Source organism: Dreissena polymorpha, chromosome 5, assembly GCF_020536995.1.
Source record: "Dreissena polymorpha isolate Duluth1 chromosome 5, UMN_Dpol_1.0, whole genome shotgun sequence".
Lineage (NCBI taxonomy): Eukaryota > Metazoa > Mollusca > Bivalvia > Myida > Dreissenidae > Dreissena > Dreissena polymorpha.
This window is the reverse complement of record NC_068359.1, coordinates 127,011,868-127,036,213: the sequence shown is the minus strand read 5'-3', so window position 1 is coordinate 127,036,213 and position 24,346 is coordinate 127,011,868. Positions and strand designations below refer to the sequence as shown.

General features: G+C 35.4%; 1 protein-coding gene across 1 annotated transcript in view; it reads left to right on the top strand.

Annotated features, from left to right (window-relative positions):
* Window positions 1–24,346, top strand: part of LOC127832150 (uncharacterized) — a 45,976-nt gene continuing 21,630 nt past the window's right edge. Inside the window, exons 1-8 of the mRNA XM_052357456.1 lie at window positions 1–58; window positions 1,977–2,041; window positions 4,420–4,550; window positions 12,555–12,792; window positions 13,265–13,573; window positions 14,842–14,878; window positions 16,129–16,370; window positions 22,816–22,919. Of these exons, the coding sequence (XP_052213416.1) occupies window positions 2,014–2,041; window positions 4,420–4,550; window positions 12,555–12,792; window positions 13,265–13,573; window positions 14,842–14,878; window positions 16,129–16,370; window positions 22,816–22,919 (1,089 nt within the window). The 5' untranslated portion in view covers window positions 1–58; window positions 1,977–2,013. The remainder of the gene's footprint in view (window positions 59–1,976; window positions 2,042–4,419; window positions 4,551–12,554; window positions 12,793–13,264; window positions 13,574–14,841; window positions 14,879–16,128; window positions 16,371–22,815; window positions 22,920–24,346) is intronic.

Below are 24,346 nucleotides of genomic sequence, written 5' to 3'. Positions count from 1 at the left end.
TCCAGAATGATCACGTGATCAATATGAAAACAGTATTGCTACATTCAGGATATGAAAGGTATGTTCTGATTTTAAATCACTGGTAACACTATATTTGAAAACAACTGGTTAGATAGCCTGTTAATCATGTTGTTGACGTATTTGTATAATATTTTATAGTTAATTTCGCAAATTTCATGACATAGCGTATAATTGGATTTCTACTTTCGATTTAGGTTTGATTGTAATGACGAACTTCCCGAAGCGTATGCCGATGTTTTGATCGTGGAACTTAACATTTATTTATGATAATAGTTTGCCAGATGGTGTTGGTAACCTTGCTTGATTCAATTAACAACAGCGGAAGTCTTATAGTTCAGGAACTATTGCCTAAGAAAATTAATTTGTTTACGCGGGTGCTGGAGGTTTCGGTAAATGACAAGTTCGGTAAATTGATTTATAGAGTAAAAGCCGTGGAGGTTTCGGTAAATTGATTTTATAGAGGAGGTATACCTACAACGAGGTGTTAATGACACCTATTATCGGCTTACAATAACATTAGGGGCATTTATTTGCAAACTGTGGATTAATTTTGAGTAGAGTAATTAATGCTATGCCTGAGGTAAAGAATTAAGGGAAATGAAAATGCAACCTCTGAAAAACGAATTCTGTTAGGAAATTTTTGGTTAATTTTACGATTTAAATAACGCAATACTGTTGTTTGTTTTTTAAATTGGTGCTTTTATTTAAATAACATAATAGTAACATAATAGTAATAAGAAATAATGATTTATGGCGGAATCAATGTAAGCTCTTCAATTAAGTTTAATGCTATTTTAAAAAGTTTCTTGTAAAATATGATTTAATAAAAATGATTTCATGTTGAATTTTATATTTATTTATATGTTTTATTATTTCTTTCTGGTTTCTGGTTGAGAAAAACACAAGAAAAAACAATATATAAAATTTAACTGACAACTAGGAAAAAGAAGCGAGAAATTTATTTATATACGAAACAAACATATTTGATCTTAGTATTTTAAACCACCGAAACTTAACCATTATATAAACATGAGGTAGTTTGCCAACATAATGAATATGTATCCACGTGGAGGCCACCTCTTGTAAGAGCCACATTATTATATTTTTTAACTGATACGCTTTAATTAAGGTTTTTATCAACTAATTGTTTAAAAACATATATAAAATACAAAACGACCATGACCTTAATATATAATTTACCTCCATCGATTAGAATATTTATAGGTTGCAAGCCTGGATAATTAATAATAAAACTTTGCAAACATCTCTAATTTGATAAAATCAAGTCCGTACATTTAAACCGATAAATTAATTAGTGCCAAACAACTCAATTAATGTACATCAAAATTAATCCACAGTTTGCAAATAAATGCCCCTAATGTTATTGTAAGCCAATAATAGGTGTCATTAACACCTCGTTGTAGGTATACCTCCTCTATAAAATCAATTTACCGAAACCTCCACGGCTTTTACTCTATAAATCAATTTACCGAACTTGTCATTTACCGAAACCTCCATAACCCGTTTACGCTAGCGCAAATGTAAGGTCAGAACGGTCCAATTTCATAACGGCCCCTGTCGACTCAAGAAGTTGTTATGAAAGACCACGCTGTCCAAACATTCACTGATTTACACAAATCTATGAAGTAGTTGCCTTATTCTGATATACTTTACTAAGATGTTTTAATTATGTAAATAAACATAGTAATGTATGAAATGGAAAATAGCCCTTTTTCATTTATTAACTAAGTACCAGTTTGGAGTGCTGCGAGTTATAGCAAATTTTATTTAAAGTAGCCATTATATTTATTATTTATGCCAATAGTCGTTCAAATTGATAATTTTGCTTACTTTTATGCTATAAATCTGTTTATTATTTTCAATTTTTTGTCCTTAAATTCATATGTAGTGTGATATGTTTTAAAACATTATAATATGTTGTTGTTTTTTTCCAGCATAATGCAGGATTAACAATATTTCAATAATACAAACATGGCAGAGCAGCTGCAAAACAAATTGAGTAAGTATAAGATTTTTTCACACATTCTTTTGAATTTAATTAAATAATAAACGATCCACGTTATACCGTATTAAGGATACATATTATTTAGCTCTTAGATATAGCATGTGAATCCTTATTATCTGCCATATTGATGTATACACCGAATTTTTGTTAGTGTAAAGATTTCAAAAGTTTTCAAAACACACATGTTTTATATGCTAATCTATAGTTAAATATGTACTCTTTGACATAACAACAAACAATGCGTTTAAATCGGCAATGTTTTGACCCAATACTTGCTAGAATTAGCTCCCCGAAGTAAGCTGTATCATGTACAATGCCTCTAATAGTACCAGTACTTTATTTGCTACTACGCGCATGAGCTTTTTTGTTTTAAATATTTTAACATTATTTCTTAAGTGAGATACCTTTGACACATTTGTTGATTATATTGATAAAACCTAAACACACACATACAAGTGTTTTGGGTTTAAATAATCAGAACATCAGTCTGGAGTTAACATGATCTACCGGTATTTTCCAATGGAAATACAGGGATTTCAATTGAAGCAGAATCTGATGCTTTTTTATGTTAGCCTTTTGCAATATTGTATCTTTTGACTACTCCAAATTATCGACCTTGCATTATTTCGATGCAAATATTACAATGAAACTAACACAAAATGTTTTTTTTTAAACACAAAGTGTTGTTTAGGTTTGTACAGTATTGTAATCACATGCATACACATCAACATTCGTTGAACAATTTACAAAAACTCTTAAACAAAAGATCTACACTTAATTATTATGTCCCTCAGAAATATATTCGACCCAGGCACATTTTTAGCATGGGATCATTTGACTCTTGGTTTCACTTCTTTATATTCGAAAGCTTTTGAAAACCTTGAAACAGGAAAATATAATAATGATCGTCGTAACGTTAATTTAAAAACAGCAAGTACATTACAACTTCTAAAAAAGTAACCATCCACTACTTCTTGATGGCTGTTTAAGTGGACTCGTTAAACTAACAATACAATGTGGAGGACCGGTACGATGAGGATAAGGGTTACTGTCAGAGTTGTGTTGTGAATTGTTTGATGTATAAACATATATTCAAACGCTTCATGAGTTGGGGTCCAACCAGTAATTGGATAGTCTAATTAAGAATTGAATCTTCAGCACCATTAAATTGAAAACTAAACAACCTGAATGTATGGTTCTTACATGCATATCAATAAAAATGAATATACATGTAGAAATGATCAGATAATATTTTAATTTCTTGACTTTGTGTTCATATTGGTATCACAGGTCCGTACTACAATCACCCAAAACCGCATCCATATTCCTCGTAAATATGGATTTTTGGTAGTTAATACAAACATTAAGAAGAAGATCAAACATATTTGCAAATGTAGAACACATATTTCATTCAAGTGGGACTGCGTTATTTTGCCTTATTATGTCAATATTTGAAAATAACCGCCATAGTGGAAGGCCTTATTAAAAAGATATAAACCAGGCAAGCTGATAAAAATGTATAAATATAGTGGCTGATTTCTGCTATATTGATCTGGTATATTTATTTTTCTTTCGTGTTGGGATGTGTCCGCCGACTGTCATCAAATCCGCCTACACGCTGGGATTATATGACAGAGATTAGACACTGTGTTACAAAAACAACCAATTTTTTGCTTACTCTATATTGTAGTTGTTGGTTTCATTTCGTACATTTAGCATTTGCACTTCTGCATAAAACTTTGTAACTAATGTTATATTGCATTCCGAGGCATTCATTAATTTCATGTATAAACACTATTTTACAGAATAGTAAAATAGTATTGGTGTTTGCATTCCATAAAAGCACAACTGGAAAACCATATATAAGTTTTTCTTTGAATATTTAGAACTTTTGTTATTATTGGACTGAAGCATGTCAAAATTGAAACCCTTCAAAATCCTTGTAAAATCCGAATGGCTTTGTTGTTTCCATTTTCCTACGTATGTTGTTTATTAAACTGAATCCCCGTCCAACCCTATTTTCAAAATAATTCATTTGTGTGTGTGTGTGTGTATGTGTGTGTGTGTGTGTGTGTGTGTGTGTGTGTGTGTGTGTGTGTGTGTGTGTGTGCGGTTTTGTACCAATTAACATCTAGTTGCATTTCTTTTATTTACTCAAACAGAGATTTATTACAAAGTCAGTTACCTTATATATGTGTAACACACCAAGGTTATGTAGCCTTACACTTTCTCACTTTGTTCTCTTGTACTTGTAAATTGATTTTCTAATATTGCAATCATGAGTTATTTTTCATCGAGATAGTCCTTTTTTAATGTTGAGTAGTCAGATTGATTCCAATAATGGATGCCATCTTTTTGTGTGTGCCCTTAAGATGAGGACCAGTGTCGTCGTGCCCTTAACAGGGCTCACAAGAAGATCGTTACAGAGATGGATCCGGATGTGATTCTGGTTGCACTGAAGAAGTGTGGATTTCTCAAACAAGAGGAATATGATGACCTGATGGTATAAACCTAAAACAACTCCATATGAGCTTTTGTATTTAATATTTATAGCTCACCTTAGCAAGAAGTTCTCGACAGGCTTTTTGTATTGGGTACCTTCTTGCAGCGTAAGTTGTCCGCTGTCATTAGGCCATCTGAAATTATTTAGCTCAGTACCAGTAAATTAGTTTTAACCAAATTTAACCAAACATGCTTAGTTTGTATATGATAATAACAATGTTGATATTGTTATTGGGCCATTCAGATCACAGAAGTAGAATTAGAATTATTTCTAATTTTCATTCAAATGAGGCAAACATACCCTTTTATGCTCACAAGAGCGCAAAGTTCTCATGGTGAGCTATTGTTGTTCAACCTTTGTCTGGCGTCCGTTGTCGTGCGGTTTGCGTAAAATTTTATCTCGTTTAAATTGTAGAGGTCATATTTTTCATCCAATTTTGAAGGAACTGAATCAGAAAGTTTATCCATACAATAAATAGACCTTGTTCGGGGTCATGTGCGATCAAAAATAGGGTTAACAGGTCAAATATTTGAAAAACCTTGTAACCACTGCAGAGGCCACATGGGTTGCTGAATCTTGATGAAACTTTGTAAAAATGCTTTTTTGGACAATATCTAGCCCCAATTTGAATATCAGTAACTTACGTTTAAAGATTCATAACCACTCAAAATTATCGAATATTTCGTAAAATATTTCGTTAAATAAAGTTAACCCATAAACAAAAAAATAAAGTTAACCCATCAACAAATCAGTGTTCCTTATAGCAATAGCCAAAATTTCAACGCTAGATGTGGTCTGGTAACATTGATTTAACGAGATACAAAACGCTCGTATTTATTTCTTGTGGGAAAATATATTTATCCCACTTTTACAGCGATTTCGGTTGATTAAAGCCCCATTGATTTAATATCATCTATAATCAACGGCAGGAAATGACGTCAATATTCGACGAAATGATGTCATAAATCAGGTGAAATTATCCAATCAAACTAATTTTGTTTAAATAAAAAGGTTTACAAAATAAAAAATGGGATAAATAGAATAATAGATTAGTGTTGATTATAGATCAGGTTTATCATGCTTGGCACGAAAAACGAAAAAGCACTCGCCAAGGCTCGTGCTTTTTGTTTTCTAAGCCTCGCATGATAAACCTGATCTATAATCAACACTAACCTATTATTCTCTATATTCCATTTGAATTTCCCGAAACGATATCCGAATATTTACGAGCCAACCGACCTAATACAAATCTCAGGCGAGTGCGCTCCAAATTAAATATAAAGATAAAGATCCATAAACAAAGTTATCTATTGCCCCACATACACTTTCATTTTTTTGACGCTCCCTTTCCCTTTTCTTGCTGACTCGCTAAGAGCAGGACGTCCATCCTTGAGCTTCACTAATTAATAACATACTGATTATTCATGAGAACTGCGTCATGCTTATGACGAAAACCATAAGAAAATCTTTTTGCCACTGTAGAGGCCGCTTTAATTATTCAATCTAAAGCTTGGTCAAATGTCATGCCTTGACAATATCTAGGTTAAGATTACATCTGGGCTACGTTGGTAAAAAAATAGGACACTTGGTCACATCTTAGAAAAAACTTGTTCCCTAAATGGAGGCCACATTTATGACTCAGTCTTGATGAAAATTAATTAGAATGTTTATCTTGATAATATGAATGCCATTTTTAGCTCATATATTTTTTGAAAAAAAATTATGAGCTATTGTCATCACCTTGGCGTCGGTGTCGGCCTCGGCGTCCGGTTAAGTTTTGCGTTTAGGTCCACTTTTCTCATAAAGTATCAATGCTATTGCATTCAAACTTGGTACACTTACTAACTATCATGAGGGGACTGGGCAGGCAAAATAAGATAACTCTGGCTTGCATTTTGACAGAATTATGTGCACTTTTTATACTTAGAAAATTGAAAATTTTGGTTGAGTTTTGTGTTTAGGTCCATTTTATTCCTTAAGTATCAAAGCTATTGCTTTCATACTTGCAACACTTACTAACTATCATAATGGGACTGTGCAGGCAAAGTTACGTAACTCCTACTGGCATTTTGACAGAATTATGTGCCCTTTTTATACTTAGAAAATTTGGTTAAGTTTTGTTTTTAGGTCCACTTTTTATGCCCCCCTTCGAAGAAGAGGGGGTATATTGCTTTGCTCATGTCGGTCTGTCTGTATGTCGGTCTGTCGATCTGTGGTTGTCAGATGATAATTCAAGAATGCTTGGGCCTAGGATCATGAAACTTCATAGGTACATTGATCATGACTCGCAGATGACCCCTATTGTATTTGAGGTCACTGGGTCAAAGGTCAAGGTCACAGTGACTCAAAATAGTAAAATGGTTTTTGAATGATAACTCAAGAATGCATACGCGGCCAACAGGGCAAACTCTGAACAATATTACTGAAGCAACTGGACTGTAATCCTAAATCTATAATTATCAGTCCAATAAAACATCATCCTTTGATTAAAATAAAGTGGATCAGTAAAAATATTATCAGAATATGAGATTTTTTGTATATTTTGTATATTAAATATTGTGTTAATGTTTAATTTTGTTGAATAATATAAATATAAGCAGGACAGGGGAGGTAATACACTATTATATCTTTCTTAAATACAGGGGAAACAAATGCAATAAGTTTAAATTTCATGTTTTATAAATAGGGGAAATTTGTTCATGTCAGTGTGTGATCATTTGTTATTTTTTATGATCACATTTATTATTACTTTGACAAAACAACACTTACCTGAATACCACAATGGATTCCACCCAAACAATACCCCACGCCCCTACCAGAATCCTTCCCCCCCTAACCTCACCCCCCAATTATTTTTTTAAACATCCCACATGATACCCCCCCCATCACTCCCCCCTCCCCCCCTACCCCCCCAATTTTTTTTCAAACATCTAATAAATTACCACACCCCACATTATACCCCCCTCTCACTCCCAAATACCCCCCCACCCCATCTACCTCCCCCACCCCCCAACCCCCCACCCCCCCATTTTTTTTTTTTAAAACATCTTATAAATTACCACTACCCACATTATACCCCCCTCTCACCCCCCACCCCCCTTTCCCCCCCATTTTTAACCAGGTTTTCCGAAGGAAAAAAACTGGTTATTAGATTGGCGAATGCGGGCGGGCTGGCTGGCGGGCTGGCGGAATAAGCTTGTCCGGGCCATAACTATGTCGTTCATTGTCAGATTTTAAAATCATTTGGCACATTTGTTCACCATCATTGGACGGTGTGTCGCGCGAAATAATTACGTCGATATCTCCAAGGTCAAGGTCACACTTTGAGTTCAAAGGTCAAAAATGGCCATAAATGAGCTTGTCCGAGCCATAACTATGTCGTTCATCGTCAGATTTTAAAATCATTTGGCACATTTGTTCACCATCATTGGACGGTGTGTCGCGCGAAATAATTACGTCGATATCTCCAAGGTCAAGGTCACACTTGGAGTTCAAAGGTCAAAAATGGCCATAAATTAGCTTGTCCTGGCCATAACTATGTCATTCATTGTGAGATTTTAAAATCATTTGGCACATTTGTTCACCATCATGGGACGGTGTGTCCCACGAAAGAATCACGTCAATATCTCCAATGTCAAGGTCGCCACGACTAAAAATAGATTTAAAAAAAAAAAAAAAACTTACAAAGGGGGTTAATTTTTTTTGGTCATTTCAAAAGTTCAGTTTGAGTTTTCTCCCTTTATCAGATTTTTTTTTCACAATGAAAACCTGGTTTTGTGACAATTTTGTCCTCTGTTTTTTAAACGTCTTATAAATTACCCCACCCCACATTATACCCCCCTCTCACCCCCACCCCCTACCCCCACCACCCCCACCCCCCACCCCCCCCCCAAAAAAAATAAAAATAAATTTAAACATGTAATAAATTACCACACCCCACATTATATCCCCCTCTCACACCCAACCCCCCCTCCCCCCCACCCCCCATTTTTTTTTTAACATCTTATTAAATTACCACACACACCCCGAATTATACCCCCCTCTCATCCCCCCACCCCCCCCCTACCCCCCCCCACCCCCAATCTCCCCCCCCAAAAAAAAAGATTTTTTTTAAATCGAATAAATTACCACACCCCAAATAATACCCCCCTCAACCCCCCCATCCCCCCTACCCCCCACCCCCCCCAATTTTTTTTTAAACATCTTATAAATTAACACACCCCACATTATACCCCCCTCTCACCCCCCACCCCCCTACCCCCCCAACCCCCAATTTTTTTTTAAACATCTAATAAATTACCACACCCCACATTATATCCCCTCTCACCCCCTACCCCCCCCATTTTTTTTTAAACATCTTATAAATTACCACACCCCCCATTATACCCCCTCTGACCCCCCACACCCCCTACCCCCCCACCCCCCCCCCTATTTTTTTTAAAACATCTTATAAATTACCCCACCCCAAATTATACCCCCCTCTCACCCCCCACCCCCCAACCCCCTCAATTAATTATTTTTTTTAACATTTTATAAATTAACACACCCCACATTATACCCTCCTCTCACTCCCCCCTACCCCCTCCCCTCGGCCCCCCCCCTCTTAAAAAAAAAAATACCCCCTCTCACTCCCCCCTTGATCATGACTGGCAGATGACCTCTATTGATTTTCAGGTCACTAGGTCAAAGGTCAAGGCCACAGTGACTCGAAATAGTACAATGATTTCCAGATTAAATTACATAAGTTCAAAGGTCAAGGTCACAGTGACAAAAAACGTATTCACACAATGGCTTCCACTACAACTGACAGCCCATATGGGGGGCATGCATGTTTTACAAACAGCCCTGGTTTCCTAAAGTATCAAAGTTATTGCTTTCATACTTTCAACACTTACTTACTATCGTAAGGGGACTGTGCAGGCAAAGTTATGTAACTCTGACTGGCATTTTGACGGAATTATGGGCCCTTTATACTTGAAAAGTTTCGTGTTTTGGTCCACTTTACCCCTAAAGTATCATAGATATTGCTTTCATACTTGGAACACTCGCAAATAATCATAAGGGGACAGTAACGAACAAGTTGCATAACTCTGGTTGTCATTTTTACGGAATTATGGCCCTTTTTTGACTTAGTAACTTTGAATATATGGTTACATTTTATGTTTAGATCCACTTTACTTCTAAAGTATCAAGGCTTTTGCTTTTACATTTCAAATACTTTCATGCTATCATGAGTGTAATGTACCTGGCAAGTTGAATTTTACCTTGACCTTTGAATGGCCTTGACTCTCAAGGTCAAATTATTAAACTTTGCTAAAATTGCCATTACTTCTTTATTTATGATTCGATTTGATTGATACTTTGACAAAACAACTCTTACCTGACATACCACAATAGACTCCACCCAAACCATCCCCCATGCCCCCCAAAAATTCCTCCCCCGAATCCCCCCTCAATCCCCCCCATTATTTTTTTTAATTAAAGAATATGTAATAAATGACCACCACACCCTCATACTATACTCCCTACCCCCACCCCAAAAAAATAATTGTTATGCCCCCGGTAGGGTGGCATATAGCAGTTGAACTGTCCGTCAGTATGTCAGTCCGTCCGTCCGAAAAAAACTTTGTCATTGGCCATAACGTTTTCACTTTTGAAGATAGCAACTTGATATTTGGCATGCATGTGTATCTAATGGAGCTGCACATTTTGAGTGGTGAAAGGTCAAGGTCATCCCTTTAAGGTCAAATGTCAAATTTATGGTGTCTGTCTGTCTGAAAACTTTAACATTGGCCATAACTTTTTCAATATTGAAGATAGCAACTTGATATTTGGCATGCATGAGTATCTCATGGAGCTGAACATTTTGAGTGGTGAAAGGTGAAGGTGAAGGTCATCCTTCAAGGTCGAATGTCAAATATATGGCGTCTGTCCGTCCGAAAACTTTAACATTGGCCATAACTTTTTGAATATTGAAGATAGCAACTTGATATTTGGCATGCCTGTGTATCTCATGAAGCTGCACATTTTGAGTGGTGAAAGTTCAAGGTCAAGGTCATCCTTCAAGGTAAAAAAAAACAAAATAATTTCAAAGCAGCTTGCTCATGAAGCTGCACATTTTGAGTGGTGGAAGTTCTAGGTCAAGGTCATCCTTCAAGGTCAAGGTCATCCTACAATGTAAAAGGTCTTTTTTTATTTCAAAGTGGCGTTCTCGTGAAGCTGCACATTTTGAGTGGTGGAAGTTCAAGGTCAAGGTCATCCTTCAAGGTCAAAGGTCAAAAAGAAATTCAAAGCGGCGTTATCATGAAGCTTCACATTTTGAGTGATGGAAGCTCAAGGTCAATGTCATCCTTCAAGGTCAAGGTCATCCTTTAAGGTCAAAGGTCAAACAAATTATTTCAAAGCGGCGTTATCATGAAGCTGCACATTTTGAGTGGTGGAAGTTCAAGGTCAAGGTCATCCTTCAAGGTCAAGGTCATCCTTCATGGTCAAAGGTCAAACAAAAATATTTCAAAGCGGCGTTCTCATAAAGCTGCACATTTCGAGTGGTTGAAGTTCAAGGTCATCCTTCAAGGTCAAAGGTAAAAAAAACATTTTTTTTTCAAAGCGGCGCAATAGGGGGCATTGTGTTTCTGACAAACACATCTCTTTTTTTTTTTTCAAACATGGTTAAAAAACACAAATATTTATTTTTATTATTTCATTTTTGAAATACCATCCAACCATCCCACCCAAGAATCCTCCCCCCAATTTCTTTTGCATTTTTTTGCATTTTTGGAAGATAATGCAATAAATGACCACACCCCCACACTATACACCCATCTCCACTTAACCCCTCCCTCCTTTGTGATTGAAATTGAGATAGGTCCCTACACCTTTAAAAAGAAAAATAGATGAGCGGTCTGCACCCGCAAGGCGGTGCTCTTGTTGAATATATCCAAGAGAGGTAAAGAATAAGATCAACAGGGCAAGTCTTCAAGAACTTACAGCTATTTACTCAGGCGATGGCTTAAGAGACATAATTGCCATATTGTCGTAACATAATAAAATTGATTCCATTAAATCATTGACAGTTTTTGTATGACTATTAGATGACAACAGATGAATTGTTTGTGTGTACAATCTGGCTTTATCATGTTTTGTTAGTGAAGAAATATGCAAGTATAAAATTACTTTTGATTATAACTTATTTTTTTATTTATTAGCACTTAAAGTCAGTAACCAACTGGCTTTTCAATACTGCACAATATATGGGAATAATAAAACTCCAGCAATTGTTCCAATGCTTTGAACTCAGCTTTTATCGTTGGTTATGTTGTATGTCATGTTGTTTGTACTGTCCTGCATTGTATTGCAAATTGGCCACTTGCCTTAACATGGAAGAGTAGCGTGTGTAAATAATATTTTCTAGAGATAATTTTCCTTGAGCTTCATTATACATATTGAAACGAAAACGGGACTAGGTAACTACCAAACTTCCATTTACTTCCAAAGCGTGAAAATAATTCCACACCCCCAGCAGAAGTCTGCACAACGCAAGGCAATCAAACTCATTTACCCAGATCTTTGCTTTGATCACTTGGCCCAATCAACACTGAATAAGACTTAAATAATTTAGTGGAGGTTCAAACAAGAAAGTTATTATTATTAGATTGATAAAAACAAATGTTTTATCTGGTAAAAATATTTGCCAACACCAAAGTATAATTGATTGATAAATAATGTTTGTTGGTATTATTAATTATTATTAAGGTGCGAACTAAGACTGGTTGCAAAATTCTTCAATGGTTAGTTGAAAATATATGCAAAACATATTTGAGTCAAATCATTCATTGTTTGAGTTGCTTCTATAGAAATATGATTCATTCTTATTACATTCATATGTTTTTTTGTTAACTTTTCTAAACACTGATTGTTGTATGCTACTACAGCTATGCATACGTTTTGTATGTCGTCCACACCCCTTATTTCCACTTACATTTGTTAAATGGTTTATCTTTTTAGAACCTTCTTACCATTCCAATGAAATGTCGCCTTCTAATCAGTAAGATCAGTCAGAGTGGCGAAAAGGCGTACTATGTTTTCAAAAAATGCCTCAGTGATACCAAACATGACAGCTTGGTTAAAGAGCTGGAGGAAAAAGAGAAAGAGCTGATAATCGAGAGTTCCAGATATAAATCATTGACAGATGAGCGACTGCGAACGCAGAAGATTGAGGAAATTAGACGTGCCAGTTCCCAAGGTAAGTTGCATATGAAATAATTGTAAAGATTCCTGTATGCTGTATTGTTCATATACAATTATGGGTTTCAATGCCAGTTGGTGCATGAAGTTGAAATAAACTTTTTCAGTTCATGAGGCCAAATGGGGTGTTTGATCCGTGTATATAAGTAATATTGGAAAAACAAGTCATGTGCAAACAAAGTACCGAAGATGTTATTTAAGAACATAAATTAATTGAGGTAAAAAAAGCTTTCAAAAATCTCATCCTAAGTTGTGACATGCACACACTGTGTAAATATAGTTTACAAATAATTTCTAAATCGGTAGTTTACAATTAGCGATGTAAACGAAATTCAAAGGTTTTTATTTCTTTAACAAGTCATGACAGGAAGGACATGTGAATTTATTTAATGTTACTACTTAGCAGTTCTTGTCTTCGCATGTAACGTGTGTGAGGTTTCGTCTCTACTTTTCTCAAATTTCTTTTAAAGGGACAGGAATCTCCGTGGATGTTAATGTAGATCGAACTCCTTCAGACAAGCAGTTGGTCGATCTAGCAAGCACAATAGGCAACGGATGGGAAATGTTAGCAGCCTATCTCGACATTTCTTCGGCAAGTCTTGACCAGATTAAGGCAGACAATAGCCGACATGTTGAGCGTGTGTATCAAATGTTTCTGCTCTGGAGAAGACGTAAGACAAACAGTGCAACTCTGAGAATGTTACTGAAGAACATGAAGGAATGTGAGGCTGTGGTGGTCGATTGGGAGGGCGTGCGAGAACGTCTTGGATTTGGATTAGGTATTTGTTCAATGATAAATGTTAACAACTCTTTTTCATATAGAACAACATGCTCACGATTCTCTCTCTGTGCTTGCATTGTGGCCTTGTCAGTCGTTTTAAGTCGTGCACCGTTTTCTTATGCATCGTTAACGATATATATTGTAACATTTCTTGCCATATCGTCACCAAACTATCAAAATATGTCCAATTTATATCATTGTTGAATTTAAAACAAGGTGATGTGGTTGAAAAAAATGATGTAGGTCATAAGGTTTGATAGAAGAAAGAGCTTATTAATCAATTTGAAGACATGTAAGACACAGAAGATAGCTGTTAAAACATAGATACTTATTTAAAATAATATTTAAATATAAAAAATCGTATCCTGATATGAATGGAAAACACAAAATAATGTTAGAAAATCATACATATGTCGCAAACTAGCTAGTTGTGTTTATTCATTACATTTTGAAATTTGTCATGAACATCCAGTGTTATACTTCGAAATTTAAAATGCAACCCACTCCATGATGTTTACTAACAATGGCGGACGAGTCTGGGCGATCTGATATTACCGATAACAAAACAATTACGAACGAATGGCGGCAGCAAAATTGTTTTAATCTTCAACAACAAGTATACATGTATTTCTCTTTAATTGGTATTAATATTTTCTAAAGCATTGGACAGAAATGTTGAAAGTTTTTTGCTTTTAATGTAAGGAAGCAAAAATATAAAAACAGCAACTAAACGGTTAGATAACAATTAGGCTTGATTTAATAAGGGAAAGGGTTGAGTTTTTACACTACCAATAAGTGAATTTAATGTACTCTTTTTGCGATAAATAGTTAATTTCGGTGCCCCTATGAATTCGTAGTGTGTGTTTTTCATTTTGCTACGAGCTGACAAGAACAAGTAAGTTTAGAATAGTTTAATAAATTTAACTTTTGTTATTTAAAAAAATGCGTCAAATTACTTAATATAGAACAATCCGAATGTCTGTTAATTTTGGTATTTGAAGTAAATTTTACTACAAGTAAACTTAAAACATGTCCTGTGTATAAATGCCGAAGTATTGTGTGTATAATATCAGTATTATGCACATTAGGGTTTCGAGATAAAATCACAAACACTGCCGCTATCAAATTTTCAGAAAGAAAATACTGTAGGTGTGAATTTGAGTTTAAATATTTTTAATTTACCTAGACTAGTTTCAATATGTTACCACTGGAGTTTAGCTGCTTCTCTTGGTTTGTGACTTCTACATGTTTTGTTTCTGTTCACAGAAGTGATCGATACCTTAAATGACGTTGCACTAAAGAGGTATTGTTACATGTATTTTAAACTATTATAAAAATAATCAATTGTAATGAAACTGAATATACACAGAGCAGAAATGTGGTGTGAATAAGAAATATAACATTAATATTAAATATTGCATAGGCTATATTCAAATAAATACATGCAATATAACTATACATATGACACACGATTCTTATGCAGAAAAAAGCTTCTTACATAAGTGACATTGATTTTTGTTAAAACTTTTAAGTCCATCATTTTTAGCTCGGCGTTTTCGGAGAAAACCCGAGGTATTGTCATAGTCAGCTCGTCGTCCGCCGTCCGCTGTCTGACATCCGCTGTCCGCGTTTTGCTAAAACCTTAACATTGGCTCTAAAGTCAAAGTGCTTCCACCTACAACTTTGAAACTTCATATGTAGGTGCACCTTGATGAGTTCAACACGCTACACCCATTTTGGGGTCACTAGGTCAAAGGTCAAGGTCACTGTGACCTCTTAAAAAAAATGTTACAAGCTTAAGTGTATTCAAAATTGCACCCTTAGCCGAGCGTGGCACCTGTTATGCGGTGCTCTTGTTGGGAACATATACTTGGTATGATCAGTTTCCTAGCATGGGTATATTGAAAACTATTACCAGATTGTGTTAACTTTCTAGAGGGTACTTGAATAGCATGCTTGCTCAGACCTCATGTTAAAATAAGCCGTATTGTCCGAAAATTTCCCTAAGGAATACCCGACAAGTGAAGCTTCTGCATCCGTGTATTCTGATTGGAAGCCATAGTGTCCGCTAATGAGCCCAATACAGATTGTGTTGCTATTTAGTGGACAGAGTACATTCTTACACGATTAATGCGTCGGCTGGTCTTGAGCTACACTGGCCACATTTGGCATAATACCAATTATTGCATGACGCGGCTCAAATGATTGTTCTCATGTTCAAAATATGCGTTACAAGTGTTTAAAACGGATCATTATTTTGTATGGATATATAAATGTTCACTGTTGAAGGAAAATCATTAAAATGATAATACATGTACATCACTTTGATTGTTTTGACTTTTTTTTATAGTTATTGAAGTGTATGTTTGAACCTTTCTTTATTTTTGTCCCCATATAGTAGTTTGTGGCAAGATCACATTTACTTTTCGTGTCAGATTTAGTCCTTTGGTTACAATTATGTTTATTTAGTTAATAAATCTGTGAACGTTATTACAATTATATTGCTATACACCGCATATAATATAAGTTATCTGATCTCTCTGTTTAAATCAGGATTCAGGCTGTCCTTGGAGCTCCTCACCTGAGCATACAACCGCAACTCCAGACACCAGCTTTGCAGGAAAGTGCTTTTAATGTTTTACGTCGTGATACAGTGATAACCACCACAATTCAGAAGGACCTTCATGACGGGAGACTCATTGAGCTGAGCAAGGAAATGGTCGAAGAGTTAAGGAGTCAGGCTGTCAGTGATCCAAAGGACATAATGAGTGGAGCGTTTGGCAGGGTGCACGTATGTAAGTAAAATATTGACAGTACATATAATTGTGTAATAAATATTGCTTGTCACGCTAAAGATGCGAGTAAAACTGTTAAAGGAACAAACACCGAAGTACAAATGCACTAGGGAATAAGGTCTGATATTAACAGCAAATACCGTATGTTAAAAATTTCAATATTTGATAATCTTTCCGTTGTCTTTCCTGCAACTGCCACCTTTATCCGAACCGAAGTTATACAAAAACGGAAACGACAACAACACATCACATTACACTCTAATGAACAAATAAAACAATATCACTGATTCTGATTTTTTAAGCTCATCCATTTAAAAAAAAAAAATTATGAGCTATTGTCATCACCTTGGCGTCGGCGTCCGGTTAAATTTTTGCGTTTAGGTCCACTTTTCTCAGAAAGTATCAATGCTATTGCATTCAAACATGGTACACTTACTAACTATCATGAGGGGACTGGGCAGGCAAAGTAAGATAAATCTGGCGTGCATTTTGACAGAATTATGTGCCCTTTTTAGCTCATCTATTTTTTGAAAAAAAATTATGAGCTATTGTCATCACCTTGGCGTCGGCGTCGGCGTTGGCGTTGGCGTCGGCGTACGGTTAAGTTTTGCGTTTAGGTCCACTTTTCTCAGAAAGTATCAATGCTATTGCATTCAAACTTGGTACACTTACTTACTATCATGAGGGGACTGGGCAGGCAAAGTTAGATAACTCTGGCGTGCATTTTGACAGAATTATGTGCCCTTTTTATACTTAAAAAATTGAAAATTTTGGTTAAGTTTTGCGTTTAGTTCCATTTTTCAGTAAGTATCAATGCTATTGCATTCAAACTTGGTACACTTACTTACTATCATGAGGGGACTGGGCAGGCAAATTTAGATAACTCTGGCATGCATTTTGACAGAATTATGTGCCCTTTTTATACTTAGAAAATTGACAATTTTGGTTAAGTTTTGTGTTTAGGTCCATTTTATTCCTTAAGCATTAAAGCTATTGCTTTCATACTTGCAACACTTACTAACTATCATAAGGGGACTGTGCAGGCAAAGTAATGTAACTCTGACTGGCATTTTGACAGAATTATGTGCCCTTTTTATACTTAGAAAATTGAAAATTTGATTAAGTTTTGTGTTTAGGTCCACTTTATTCCTACAGTATCAAAGCTATTGCTTTCATACTTGCAAGATTTATGAACTATCATAAGGGGACCGTGCAGGCAAAGTTATGTAACTCTGACTGGCATTTGAACGGAATTATGGGCCCTTTATACTTAGAAAATTGAAAATTTGGTTAAGATTTATGTTTTGGTCCACTTTACCCCTAAAGTATCATAGATATTGCTTTCATACTTGGAACACTCACAAACTATCATAAGGGTACAGTAAAAGGACAAGTTGCATAACTCTGGTTGTCATTGTTACGGAATTATGGCCCTTTTTTGACTTAGTAACTTTTAATATATGGTTAAATTTTGTGTTTCGATCCACTTTACTTCTTAAGTATCAAGGCTATTGCTTTCAAACTTCAAATACTTACATGCTATCATGAGGTTACTGTACCTGGCAACTTTAATTTTACTTTGACCTTTGAATGACCTTGACTCTCAAGGTCAAATTATTAAATTTTGCTAAAATTGCCATAACTTCTTTATTTATGATTAGATTTGATTGATACTTTGATGAAACTACTCTTACCTGACATACCACAATAGACTCCTACCAAACCATCCCCCGTGCCCTCCCCTCCCCCCTCCCCCCTCCCCCCCCTCCCCCCCCCCCTATTTTTTTTTTTTTTTTTTTTTTTTTTTTTTTTTAAGATCATCTCACAAATGACCACCACACCCTCACACTATACCCCCCCCCCCACCCCACCCACCCCCCCAATTTTTTTTTTTTTTTTTTTTTTTTTTTTTTTTTTAAGATCATCTCACAAATTACCACCACACCCTCACACTATACCCCCCCCCCCATTTTTTTAAAAAAAATGGTTATGTTTGAAATACCGTCCAACCATTGCACCCAAAACCCCCCCCCCCCCATCGCCCCCCCCAACCCCCCCCCCCCTGATTTTTTTTTTTTTTTTTTTTTTTTCGCTTTTTTGGAAGATAATGTAATAAATGTCCACAACCCCACACTATACACCCCTCTTCACTCCACTCCTCCCTCCTTTGTGATTGAAAATGAGAGTCCCTTCACCTTTAAAAAGAAAATAGATGAGCGGTCTGCACCCGCAAGGCGGTGCTCTTGTTATACTTAGAATATTGAAACATTTGGTTACGTTTTGTGTTTTGGTCCACTTTATTCCTACAGTATCAAAGCTATTGCTTTCATACTTGCAACACTTATTAACTATCATAAGGGGACTGTGCAGGCAAAGTTATGTAACTCTGACTGGCATTTGGACGGAATATGGGCCCTTTATACTTAGAAAATTTAAAATTTGGTTAAGTTTTGTGTTTTGGTCCACTTTACCCCTAAAGTATCATAGATATTGCTTTCATACTTGGAACACTCGCAAACTATCATAAGGGTACAGTAAAGGACAAGTTGCATAACTCTGGTTGTCATTTTTATGGAATTATGGCCCTTTTTTGACTTAGTAACTTTGAATATATGGTTAAATTTTGTGTTTCGATCCACTTTACTTCTTAAGTATCAAGGCTATTGCTTTCAAACTTCAAATACTTTCATGCTATCATGAGGTTACTGTACCTGGCAAGTTGAATTTTACCTTGACCTTTTAATGACCTTGACTCTCAAGGTCAAGTCATTAAATTTTGCTAAAATTGCCATAACTTCTTTATTTTTGATTAGATTTGATTGATACTTTGACAAAACAACTCTTACCTGACATACCACAATAGACTCCACCCAAACCATCCCCCGTGCCCTCCCCCCTCCTCCTCCCGAATCCTCCCCCCCTAATTTTTTTTTTTAAGATCATCTCACAAATGACCACCACACCCTCACACTTTACCCCCCCCCCCCCCCAATTTTTTTTTTGAAAAACACATATATTTATTTTTATTATTTTATTTTTGAAATACCGTCCAACCATCGCACCCAAGAATCCCCCCCCCCCTCACCCACCCCCCACCCACCCCCACACCCACACCCGATTTTTTTTTTTTTGCATTTTTTTTCAAAATTCTGGAAGATAATGTAATAAATGTCCACACCCCACACTGTACACCCCTCTTCACTCCACCCCTCCCTCCTTTGTGATTAAAATTGAGAGTCCCTTCACCTCTAAAAAGAAAATAGATGAGCGGTCTTCACCCGCAAGGCGGTGCTCTTGTTTATAATATGAAATAATCATAAGGATAATAAAGCGTTTCTGTTTATGTTTTCTTTTAAGGTTTTAGAACGCTACGATATTTAGATTTTTGTTTATGGCATATTTCCAATTGCCATGGGTTTGTGAACCTAACATCAAATTTAAAAAATATTGCCGACTAATTAAGGTTTCTCAGACATTATGAGTTGAAAACAATCAACCATATATGCATTTATGTTAGTAAATGAGGTGTAACAAGTGGACTAAAGAAAACTTATGCACAAACGCGTTCTTAGATCTCACCAGAAAACCAGAAAAGAACCAAATTCAAGTCGTAAGTCATTAAATAACATTTGTTAAAAGACAACGGCAAAAGGGAAATACAAAGTAAGGGCAACGGCATGTTGTCTTATATATCCTTGATCGAAAAATTGAAATTAGTTTAGTTTCAACGCAAACATTTTGAGTACAAGTTCACTTGCTTGGTTGTTCTTTTCAGAACAGTTCTCTGAAATTTTGAACTGATAAAAAACATGTTAAAAGTGAACGTTACGATGCAGTGCAGAACTTTATTACATGTTTTGGAGTTATTGCCAATGGCTTTTGTATGTAGAATATTAATACTACTGAAATTGTTTTTGTGCACATTATTACTATATACATATGTAATTGATTTAAATGATGCTTCATATTATGATGGATTTGAGATAAAGTACTGGGTATAAGGATAATTACTATTCATGAGAACAAGGATATTCACTATTTCTTCAATATTTATGGAGTAATTGTCCTTTGGTTTATTTCTGTTCCAATGTGTATTGCAAAACTCTTTAAGGTAGCGCACCTCTAATGATTTCCCGCGATTTCTTCGAAGGCTGAAGAGCCTACTATTAGGTGCCGTAGCCTAGTGGTTAAGGCGATAGACTAGAAATCTTTTGGGATATTCCCGCGCAGGTTCGAATCCTGCCGACTACGTATACTTTTTTGCGACGCGTTTTATTTATTTTCTTACGTAATTTGATTTAATATGGCATATAAGCTATATTTATTGTTAAATATGTTGCCATTTTTATGCACATTCTTCAATTATTAAAATTAAAACAACGTTATGGCGAAATTGGGTGATTTACTGTTGAAAATACGAACCATGCATGTTGCATTTTTATTTTTATTTCAAAAAGTAAACGGTAAATCTGTCTAGTTCTTGGTATTTTTGCTGTATATAGTGTTTCTATAAAAACTGAGTTTAAAATATGACTAAAATGATACTATTTTGAATTTTATGACACTTTGTTTTTAACCGACCCAATTTCTACTTGGCTGAAATCACTTACATTTCATGTCGCTCTTCCATAGATAAAAATTTGTAAAAAATAAATGTCTGTAAAAGAATAATTATTTCATCTTGTTTAAACTTTAAACACCTTTACAGCATCTGTACACACCAACTGCATGCCCATATTTGGAAATTTGAATGAATTATGGAACTTTTATATACCCCAGGGGTGAAAATAAACTGGACAAAAGCCGAGCGTGGGGGTGGTTTTGAAAAAATCGGTATATGTTTTTAAAAAGCATGGAAAGCCTACCTACAAATTTGCATGTAGTTCAGTGAAATGATGCTGATTAAGAAAATAATTAATTAGATTATGTTTGGATATGTGCCCATTAGAGGTGCGCTACCTTAAGGATTTGAAATAAAACCAATTTATTAACAGATATTTAAGGAAAGTTCAGATGAAAAGAAAAGAATCGGCTCTTTAATACTCTCAGTGTTACTGACAAGCGCCTTTAGTTCAAAACTACCAGAGATCTTCTTATCGTAACAGTGCCTTAGTGTTAATATGGGGATTTTTCGATTACATCATAGCACCCGTTACCAGCGACAACTCAATATCCATAATCTAAGTTATGTGCATGAAATCAACCTTAAAGGGGTATAGGTTATTTGGTAGCAGATCGTTGGAATATGTATGGTAATAAAAGGCATACTTACGCAGTAATTAAACCGTTGACCAGTCGGTGTACAACATTTTTCCTGTACTCAAAAAACAGGTATAAAATACATTTGTGATGTTTTACTATTGATTTAAGCTATATTTTGTTACTGTAACACTGATTCACTAATTACATTTTCCACAAACATATGTTAGAGTACGTACATGTACACCAATTCTTGACTTTAGAAATTGTTTTACCTGAATATAATATTTGGTGTTGTAATATGCGTGAAAGTGACAGTCAATATATCATCATTGTCAAAAGGAGCGACCTTTTTATTAGTCGATTCAAGCTAATAACATGAAGTGTGAGCTCACGAAGAGCACAAACTGAGCTATTGTGATCGTCCTATATCCGTCGTAAGACATCGTGCTGTTACATTGTCAACGTTAAGCTCGTTACCACTCTGAATGCCTCATTTTTTCATCAAATCTTAAATCAACTTGGTCAGAATGTTTATCTGGACCATGTTTAGGCTGAGTAATACTTTGGTAATGGACGTTTATAAACATGATCACTAGGTAAACTCATAGAAAAACCCTTTTTCCCACCCTAGAGGTCACATTTAAGACTCGGTTTTGATAACACTCGGTCAGATTGTTTATCTTGACAATATCTAAGCCAAGGTGGAATCTGCGTCACATGCGTCCATACACAAGTTCACCAGGTCAACTTGTAAGAATCCCCTAATAAGAGCTGTTTACTGTAACAGTTTCCTTTTATCAAGTAATTTATTTGAATTACCTCTTACAATTTATTTCCTAAAAATGTTAATCAAAGATTTGAAAGCTTGGTTTGGAAAATTGTGTTTAAATTGTTAAACAAATTAATAACAAAACCCATGCGAAAGGGTTTGTTTAAAAATGTCATCAGGCCTCAGCAATTAGCCAATATAGACCCTGGGATAAACTTTGTGATCGAGAAGTGTCTAAATATATATTATATAAATTATGTTAACTCCTTGATTGATATTCAAATCATGATCTAGGCAGGTTCTTTTGTCAACATGTTGCAAATATAAACCATTTTTAATGATACACGTACAACACATAAGCTAAATATATATTTTGGTATTAATCAAGTGGTGTGTCATGTAAAATAAATATAAATGCAACTATTTCATAAAAATGCTCAATGTCTAAGAGTATTTTTATGTTTTATTTTTCAGCCAGAGAAGCAGTTCCAGGATTCAACCTGAGAGTGGTTCTCAAAGAAATCAACTTAGAGCAGCAACCAGGCAATCAGACAACAAAATTAGCATCTATTACAAATGTATGTAGACTTACTATCTCTATTACATTATGTTATACTGAATATTTGATCTTCAATCATATGATCTGGCAACAACGTTCATGTAAAGTCATTTAATTATAGTAAGCTTATTTCTTAGAGATGGCAATCATTCAAATCTTCATTATAGGAAGAATGAAAATTGACAAAATTTATGTCAGGTAAGTTCACTTCAATGACAGTACATGCAACAAAATACTAAACTTATAAATTATCAATGCTGTCTTTTATGCCTAAGAATGGTCAGTGCAAAGAATTGGGGGTTCTAATCAGTTTGCAGAACCATAACCATATTACAGAATTTATAACAAAACATAACAAACGTCTCTCTTTTATTTGGGAACATTATTATAATTGTTATCATTTTCACTCTCATTACATTTTCAATATTTACATGTATAATTTTTTCAGGAAGGCATTTTGAAATACCAATACTTTGTATTTTCATGAATTTCCTCTCTCAAAAAGATTAATCCTTCTATTCTACTTCACTGTCAATTTTATTATGTCCCCCTTCGAAGAAGAGGGGGTATATTGTTTTGCGCATGTCGGTCGGTCGGTCCGTCCGTCGGTCGGTCCGTGCGTCGGTCCGTCCACCAGATGGTTTCCGGATGATAACCCAAGGAACGCTTAGGCCTAGGATCATGAAACTTCATAGGTACATTGATCACGAATGGCAGATGACCCCTATTGATTTTCAGGTCACTAGGTCAAAGGTCAAGGTCACAGTGACTGGAAACAGTAAAATGGTTTCCGGATGATAAGACAAGAATGCTTTGGCCTAGGATCATGAAACATCATGGGTACTTTGATCATGACTGGCAGATGACCCCTATTGATTTTCAGGTCACTAGGTCAAAGGTCAAGGTCACAGTGACTAAAAACGTATTCACACAATGGCTGCCACTACAACTGACAGCCAATATTTTGGGTAGGACATCATATATAAGTTTTAACGTCCATCTGCGGATTGTACTGTCCCGATTCCTGGCTTGGATGGATTTTTTTGAAGTTTCCGCTTGTTTTTTTCCCGCCTTGCTCAGACAATGTTCCAATTACAATTGTATGTCCCGAAACCACTAGTTTAAATCCAAATAGTGTCGTTTCTGTTGATTAAGTTCTTTTTAAGATTATAATTCCTAAAACGATACAATACATCGCTTACAATGCAAGCATCTCGGTCAAACATCAGGGTAAACATTCAAGGTCAAAAGAAATATTTTTAGGATATTTTTAAAGTAAGTGGAAAAAAAAGTAATGATGATCGTAAAGAGTCTATCACACGTAATGATTAATTTTTTGCTGATAGTTGAAGATACTTGTTGCGGACATACTCTTTGACAGTTCAAATGCGTCCTGGTCATACTTCACACCCTTTTTAAAATGAAACTTTTTTCGTTTCTGTCTTA